Below are 9,150 nucleotides of genomic sequence, written 5' to 3'. Positions count from 1 at the left end.
ATATATATATATATATATATATATATATATATATATATATATATATATATATATATCAAAAAATAGTATAATTATACGGTTATAAATATTCTAAGAGCCTTATTCCACGCTCTTCGGTCTTCATTGTCACGTGTGGGTAACCTATAAAAGAGTTGACCATATGTATATCAAGATGCCCGGTTTTGATACTATGTAAAATTAATTTCCACGTCTTTATATTATTTATAAAATTTTAATTACATTTCTAAGTAATAATAATAAAGTCCTTCGTCTTATAAAGTTTTTAACTAGAGCTTTTAAAATAATAATAAAAAATCGTATTTTCGTACAGTTCCAAGTTATCATAAACTAATTCTAAAAGTTTAATTACACAAAAAAGTTACAAGATCAATTACTTAATTGCAAAAGTTTAATTTGGAGTTATAATCTCCTGTACTATTGCAGTTTTTCAACCAAATTATTATTTATTTTATCTGCATCTAATGAAATTATTACTCTTAAAATAATTATAATCACTGTGAAAGTTCGGAGCTTAGTTTATCTACATCTTATGAAAATTTTCTTTTCAAGGATGTGAATTAAATTTTGTATAGTTTATAAGCTAATGTATTTTCAATAAAAAAAATTATTCTGTTGAAAATTTAAATATTTTTTTTGTTTAAATAATTTCTTATTTGTTTTTGTTATTAATGCAATTATATGAATTGATTAATTTGTGTTTGTTCTTGTAAGTTTTATCTAACTCGGTTAACTTATTCTTATTCTTAAAAGAAAAAAAAAATCATAATGACGAACAGAACAAAATTACAAGTCAAAATATGATCAGCAACATGTTTGGTAAAACTTCATCGACAAATTATGAAAACGATTGAATTTTCTTTTCTCTTTTAAACTTTTACCAAATGTATTTAACGAGTAGTTGGGGAAACAAAGTTAAAATTGATAACTTAGAACCCAACTCTTAGTTGGATTTTTAACTGAAAGTGCTTGTTCAGTAAAAGAAAAAATTAAATATGTTTTAAGTTTTTTAATTTTAACGTTAAATTGAAATTTGTTTGTTATCAAAATTTTGATATATTTTAATTTCTAAATTTTAAAAATAAATAGATATATTTTATTTAATTTGTTAATTATTTTATGTGGCAAACTAAACATAATTATAATCTTTAATATTTCATCTCATAATTAAGAAATAGATTTTAAATCTAATTTAACTCTCTGAAAAGTTACAACAGTCATGATGTAACTCTGATATAGAAGTATTACATATGTAATTATTGATATCTCCGGGATTCAATCACTTTTACATGAACTTCGTCTCTCCATTCCAATGCAACACTAGGTGCTCATTCTGACAATATTATGGAGAAATGTTAAAAGACATCACTGCTATATTTATTTTCTCGTTATGTTAGTTTGGTTTCTGTACTTATGTGTATGTCCTGCATATATTATATATATAATAATATTTACCCATTCTTTTGTAACATATTTTTCATAATAATAATATCCATTCGTTTCATTCCTTGTCCGCGTCTTTCTCTCTTACATCCATCATCCTAACGTGATGAATACCTTCATTTATTATAATCATGTCCTAATTTTTAAACTCAATTTGTTAATCAATTGAATTCATGCATACACACACGTATAGTACATCTTTCTATATATAAATATTTAAGAAAAGTACACATAAGAAATGAAATTGCATTAGGAAAATTTCAGCTTGTACATACTTCTTATCCAAGCAAGATTAATTAAGAATTGAATGACGAGATGAGTTTGTTTAACTATCCGTATCAAATGTTTGTTGGAATAATGGAATGACGAAAGCATCTTAGAATAATGATGCATAAGTGAGATTACCATGGTTATCCATTTTTCAGATTTCTATGATATTGGGTTTTGTTTCCATTGCATGGGAAGTGACATTCTGAATTTTGAGGTTTATGAAAAGGACACGTGGCGTGGCCCCACGTAACCTACTCCCGTGCGTGTTGACGGAAGTGTTTGTCGTTATTGTGTAACGAGCGCGGTTTTGTGTTGGGAGCGCACACAAAGTTTGAGTCCAAGGTGTTTGGAATAATTCCCCAACCAAAAGATTGGAAATTAAGGGATATAGAGTAAAGATTGGTGCATTTTGGGTGATATTTTATTAGTATTATATTTCTATGGTACATTCGTCTATAAGTATACCTATTTTCTTTAAAATTAATTTAGAAAACTTTATATTAACTCAACTTTGAAATTATATAATTTTTTTCTGTTCAAAATAGAATACTAATAAACTGAACAGTAATTTAAAATTATAATGTATATGAGATAGGAGCATAATAAATATGTTTATTCTCGTCCTTCTATTGAAGTTAAAAATAAAGTATTATTTATCCTGAATCAATTTAAAAATTACATACATATATTGAGTTAATATTATTTACGAGAGTATAAGTTTACTTCTAGTTCTCTAATCTTATACACTTGGCTGAAAACATCATAACTAATCAAATTAAATAAATATACAAAATTTTGTATTTTTAAACACGCGTCCCATCTTTTATTTGAAAATAGATATTTTAAATTTATTATATTATAAAAAAAATACCTATTTTGAATTTTTTTTAGACTAGAACTCTAATATTTTTAATGGACAGAAAAATGTTACTAATATAAAATAATTTATGCAAAAATAATATGATATAATTCAGTAATTGATATAACACATTTTTAATTTAACAAGAATCTGGCGTCAATAAATCAACACATAAAAATAAATCTTACACATTTTTTAAGGGTCTTTTTCTTCGTAAAGTTTAGAACCTTGACTAAATTAATACAATATGCATGAGTTACTTATGAAAAAGCTTTCTAGAAACGAAGTTTTAAACGTGAAAAACATTTTAACTATTTCAAAATACAATGTCTTGAATGTGAATGAAAAAAACTAAGGTAAGTGCAATAACATCAACCTTTCTCTCTCTCTTCTTCTGCCATAAAGTCAGCATTATATCTTCATTGTAATATATTCTCATTCGAGATATAAACCTATAATTAATAATAATAAATAATTATAATAAAAATATAGTAAAAAAATTAATAAAATGTTATTGTGAATGAATTATGCATTAATTATTCCATTTTCAATCCGATTCAAATTTATTTAACCTACAAATTAAAGTGAACAGTTCACTTCTCACATTTAAAAAAAAAAAAAACTGAAACTTTTTAATTTATCTTGACTCAAGTGTGTGATGAATGAAATATATGGATAAGAGCTTATTTTTACATTTCAAATGTTTTACTGAAACTTTTGGTGTTGGATTTTAGAAATATGAATTTTTAATATATTACAAAAATTTAACATATTTTAAAATGTTAAAATTGTTAAGCAGTGAATTTTAAATCTAATTTAATCATATAAAATTAATTTATAAAATAAGATTTAAATCTATTTATATATTATAAAATAATTTTATTTTTTGAAACATCCAACAAAAATTAATATATATAGTTTGAAAATAAACAAGAATAGAATCCAAAAACCAAAAAAGAAATTGAAATTTTCAAACTGCATAATAACCTTCTTCTTTATATTTTTAACAGGACTTCCTATTTAAATAGTCAAGGAAAAATCATAAAAATACCTGCAAGTTTCAAGAACGGTTAAATCAAGACCAGATACTTGATTATTTTTAATCCATCACAATCCTGAGTAATGAAACATGCCGTACATTTCAGGACAATTCATGAATTATACCAGTTCTAAAATTTGTGATTGTTGGATTAGAAATAAGGCCAAATTATAATATATAAGTGAGGTGCGAACCTCACCTTACAAGCCGATTTGGTGGGATTGAGTTAGATTTAAAATTCATTTCTAATAGACCACTCAATTTTTACTGACCATTAAGAACAATAAATTTCTGTTCTTATATTATTAGTAATATTATATATATTTTTATTCAAAATGTTAAAATATCACATAATTAAATAATTAGAAAAACTATTATAAGAAATTGTTTTATACCAACTGCAATACGCGCTAGGTGATATTAGTCTAATAGGTTTTATTTTGAATTGTTTATATAATTTGACTTATTTGTAGTTGCTACTCTGAGAAAAATAATGTAAAATGGAGAAAAACTAAAACCTATAGAAGTTTCTTTTGGAAGGGATAGAAGCAAAAAGTCAAAAACATTGGAATGAGAGGCTTGTCCCAGAAGTTTTGAAATTTCCTTAACCTCAATTTAATCGTAAAATATTAAGTCTATGACTATACTATATCTCTCTTATATTAAATACAATATTGTAACATCTTTCACATTAAAAAAATATCCATTTCGGCATTTTTATGTAACATTTGTGTTTGTGGTTGATGATATGCATATCCTTCCAATTCATTTATTTAAATGCTGCTTTGTCATTGTATTAACAACATGTTGAATTATTTTATGTTCTATCTACATCTTCTAGAAACCAATCCAACTCGGGTTGAAAGCATACCAACCGAGTATAATTTTCAATATCTGAACAACAAACACGCAGCAAAAAATAAATACTAATCACATCATCTGACATAACATATAGCTCTTTTCTGCTATCTACATAGAAATTACTTTGTGTTTACATTCCATTAATGAAGTTTACTTCTACTACCATTATGTAAAATACATAATTATTAGAAAAACTTGAAACATTCATGTACTGTACACACTTATCTATTAGGATTGAGACTGATCGGTTAGAAAAGTAAAACGATCATTCGGTCATAAATCACAAGAAACCTTAAATATAACCAATAATCAAGTTTATAGGTATGTCTTACTTACTAGATATTAGACCATGATTATAATATATTATTAATAATAAATGTATCTTGAAACTTATAAATACAAATTTGAGATAAGAAGATAAATTATTACATTGTGAATTTAAGATTTTATTGTAACGATCGACTAAAATACTAATTAAACATCGAAATACCTTTGATAGATAACTGTCCACATGATTTAGAGTTTGAATATTGAAAACAGAAGAATTTGACTAAAGATACTCAAGATAAAAAACTAAGAGTAAAACATGAATGAGTGTTTCACTACCATCCCAAATCTATACCTTCAAAATTAAATAATGATTATATTTATTGTGAATTTAATTAAAATTTTAATGTAACAACATATTGACTAAAATATTAATTTGGATGTTGAAGTACCTTTAACATATAACTCCTCCTACAATTTGGAATTTAAACATCGAAAATATAGAAAAAATTAAGATAAATAAATAAGAGTAAAGCATGAATGAATCTTTTCCTATATTGTCCCAAACCTACATCCGAATCACTTCAAAATTAAATGTATGAAGATAGTGGTGATGAATAGATTAGTATGATGAGTTACGGAATTTAAGGTCAACGAAAACCCAACAAAAGCATAGAAGAAAATAGGGTTGTACTGAATGGAGCAGTATGAAATGACGAGCAGCAGTTTGTGCAAGTCTTTACCAAATGGAAATTAGAAAGTGAAAGGAAAATGTCGAAGTGCTTTTGTAATTGAAAATTTTCGAAACACGATGACAAGTCAAAGCTAATAATTTCCAAATTTGTGACCGTGGATGCATCAAAGTCAAGTGGGGGTAGCTACGTCATTTGGCTTCAACCAACATCTTAGACTTGGGAAAACTCGGTTCCCCATTATCAAATACTATTAAACAAATACATTTATTCAGATACTTGGCAATTTCTTGCTTGCCAAACAAAAAGAAGAAATCCATCTCTCTCTCTCTATATATATATTATGAACAAAACGAAGAAATCCATGGCATATAGGACCTAGACAACTAATCAAAAGTAACTTTTATAGGAAAAAATCAACATTGTGTTGGTATAAAAGGGTGCTCAAAACCTCTTTTCTCTCTGAGCAGTTGAAGATTTTGGAATAACCTTTCACTTCCAAAGTCTTAAAACCATTTCCATTTCCATCACCCTCTCTCTCTCTCTCTAAATTCCTACCTAATACATTCATATATCTCAACAAGTTGAACCTTCTTCGCGTATATATATTTCCATACAAACATCTTTGATCAGCTATGAGATTGTAGATTCATTAGTATCATCATCACATAAAGAGTTAAAGTTTCGAGCTTTAGTTTTTCTGTCTTGATCAAGAATGACCCTCATGAAAAGCATATGGAAATCCATCTTCCCTGGTTGTTACAAGGGTGAGTACCCATCTCCGAAGCCAAAGAAGGTGGTGGCTACAAAGCCAAATTCTTCTCACAGGATTTCTGTGACGGATTTGAGTTATCCAAGCACGACTCTTTCAGAGGATCTCTCCGTTTCTCTGGCGGGGACCAACCTCCATGTTTTCTCACTTGCTGAGCTCAAGATCATCACGCAGTCTTTCTCTTCTAGCAACTTTCTAGGAGAAGGAGGGTTCGGACCAGTGCATAAAGGGTTCATCGATGACAAGCTCAGGCATGGCCTTAAGGCTCAACCCGTGGCTGTTAAGCTCTTGGACTTGGATGGCTCGCAGGGCCACAAAGAGTGGTTGGTAAGTACTTTTTTTTTCCCTCATAAATTTGTGACAAACACCAACCCACGGTCTGATAATGAGTGGTTTTTCAGATATTTACTTTGATTAGAACATGCAATTAGTTTTAAAATGTTATATGAATGTCACAAATTAGTTTTAAAATTTAAATGAGGTCTTTCAAGAATATGTAATGAGTAGTGAGCTTTTGGTTTTCTGACTTGAGTGTGCTGATGACAGACCGAAGTTGTTTTTCTGGGTCAACTGAGGCATCCACATCTGGTGAAGCTGATAGGATACTGTTGTGAAGAAGAACACAGACTTTTGGTGTATGAATATTTACCAAGAGGCAGCTTGGAGAATCAATTATTTAGAAGTAAGATTTTTATTCATTATGAATTATCTTTAACTCTTGCCATAAGCCTGAGCATTAAGAACTAATTAACCTCTTGATGATTAATTATCTTTATTGTGGCAACTGATCCAGGATTCACAGCATCACTACCATGGTCAACGAGAATGAAAATTGCTGTTGGGGCTGCCAAGGGTCTAGCCTTTCTTCACGAAGCCGAGAAGCCGGTCATCTATAGAGATTTCAAAGCTTCCAACATCTTGTTAGATTCTGTAAGTATCCCTAGTTTGTTCCATTATATTTCCTTTTTCAATCAAATAAACAAGTTCATAAGTCGTGTTAATTTGATATAACACTCTACATAAAGAGTGTAAAGAGATTTGTTTTAAGAAAAGAGAATAACATGAAATATTAAATGACTGTTCTTAATTAAGGAATCTTCGTATACTTTTTGTTCTATTGCTGTAACTCTTACTCTTTTAATTTAATATTGCTGCAATAGGATTACAATGCAAAGCTATCAGATTTTGGGTTGGCAAAAGACGGTCCCGAAGGTGATGACACCCACGTTTCAACCCGAGTAATGGGCACACATGGATACGCAGCCCCAGAATATGTGATGACAGGTAATTAACTTAATTAATTTTCTATGCCAACTAATCCACTTCTCTAGTAACAATTAAGTATATTAATTACATTTTTGTACCTAAAAAAGTGGAAGCATTAGCTGTTTATGCTCAAGTTGAAGTAGAAAGTAAAGTTTATGTGAATGTGTTTGTTTGTTTTTTTTAGGTCATTTGACAGCAATGAGTGATGTGTATAGTTTTGGGGTAGTGTTGTTGGAGTTGCTGACAGGGAGAAGGTCAGTGGACAAGAACCGTCCTCCAAGGGAACAGAACCTAGTGGAGTGGGCAAGGCCAATGCTGAATGATTCAAGGAAAGTGAGTAGGATAATGGACCCTAGACTTGAAGGGCAGTATTCAGAAATGGGGACGAAAAAAGCAGCTGCATTGGCTTACCAATGTCTGAGCCACAGACCTAGGAGCAGACCCTCCATGAGTACAGTGGTTAAGATCCTTGAGCCACTTCAGGATTTTGATGACATTCCAATGGGAACATTTGTCTACACTGCTCCACAAGATCATAACAATGAAGTGCAAAGGGATGCAAAGGATCAATGTGAAACACCTAGAAGAAGGGAAAACAACAGCAATGGCCAACACCATCGCAGGAACCACAACCTTAACAGACATCATCCTCTCAAGTCCCCAAAGAGCCCCAAGCCACAACATTTACGTTCACCGAATGATCACAACAACAAACACAGAAATGGTACACGAAGTGGATCAAACTCTCCTCCAGGAATCATTACCTAATATACATAGGATACGTAAAAATCATCATATATACTGTATATACATAGATATTTTCACTTCATTTTCCTCATACATAGATGTAGTGTACCATGTTTCTTGTAGGCCCTAGCAAAAAAGAACACAGAGTGAGCGTGCAAGAATTGATTAATATATATATATGGTCCAAACATGGAAAACACATGCATGAGTTCTCTTTTTTTTTTTTTTTTATAGTAATTTAATTTCTTAAACTAAGGGAGGATTATAAAGTTAATTATTTTAAATTGCATGTGCGTAATATAAATATTGTGATGAAGTTTTCTTGTGGATATGGATGAAAAGACTTTTTCAATAAAAATGGAGAATTACCAACTACTTATTAGTTGTTGAACAAACATATAAAGATCTTTCCACAACAAGGGTTGTACAGCCAAGAGGTTTGACCATACAAGAAGTAATGTATTGAATAACATGCCATTGTGTAAGCTCATTTTCATGCTAATTAATAAATAGTTTTTTTTTTTATCATAGATAGTGGAGACAGCAAGGAAGCCTCGCTTATTTGATGAATAAATAACAAACCTTTGGTTTTCGATTTGACAAAAGAAAGATAATCATTATGATGATATGATAGGATTGGGTCAATCATTAGAAAAACAAAAGTATTAATTGGTGGCTCTACTACTCTATTTCACACCATATTTTTAAATTGAATTGTTAATTTCACAACTTTATCACTCATTCCAAGTTCCCTAAATATAACTATAATCCAAAACACTTACTAATACAAATAAATTTATATATATTAAATAATTCGATATCATAATTTTATAACAATAAAAAATCAAATTAAAACGTAATTTCATAATTTTAAAGTAAGTAAATCATATCTAAATGTCAGTAATAAAATAAAGTC

At 29.2% G+C, this 9,150-nt stretch overlaps 1 protein-coding gene across 1 annotated transcript; it reads left to right on the top strand.

Moving 5' to 3' along the window:
- The first annotated feature begins 5,832 nt into the window (after nucleotides 1-5,832).
- LOC106760794 (serine/threonine-protein kinase RIPK) lies at nucleotides 5,833-8,663 on the top strand. Its single transcript, XM_014644221.2, has 5 exons — nucleotides 5,833-6,548; nucleotides 6,768-6,903; nucleotides 7,015-7,151; nucleotides 7,382-7,505; nucleotides 7,672-8,663. Exons 1-5 carry the CDS (start codon nucleotides 6,165-6,167, stop codon nucleotides 8,253-8,255), a joined length of 1,365 nt encoding a protein of 454 aa, XP_014499707.1. The 5' UTR covers nucleotides 5,833-6,164; the 3' UTR covers nucleotides 8,256-8,663.
- The last annotated feature ends 487 nt before the right edge of the window (nucleotides 8,664-9,150 follow it).

Source organism: Vigna radiata, chromosome 5, assembly GCF_000741045.1.
Source record: "Vigna radiata var. radiata cultivar VC1973A chromosome 5, Vradiata_ver6, whole genome shotgun sequence".
Lineage (NCBI taxonomy): Eukaryota > Viridiplantae > Streptophyta > Magnoliopsida > Fabales > Fabaceae > Vigna > Vigna radiata.
This window is presented reverse-complemented; position numbering and strand designations above follow the sequence as displayed.

Excerpts from the sequence above, each read along its gene's own strand:
- LOC106760794 (XM_014644221.2), top strand. The coding sequence starts at position 6,165 with ATGACCCTCATGAAAAGCATATGGAAATCCATCTTCCCTGGTTGTTAC. Across the intron at positions 6,549-6,767 it reads AGGGCCACAAAGAGTGGTTG|ACCGAAGTTGTTTTTCTGGG; the intron begins GTAAGTACTTTT and ends TGCTGATGACAG. Across the intron at positions 7,506-7,671 it reads CCCAGAATATGTGATGACAG|GTCATTTGACAGCAATGAGT; the intron begins GTAATTAACTTA and ends TGTTTTTTTTAG.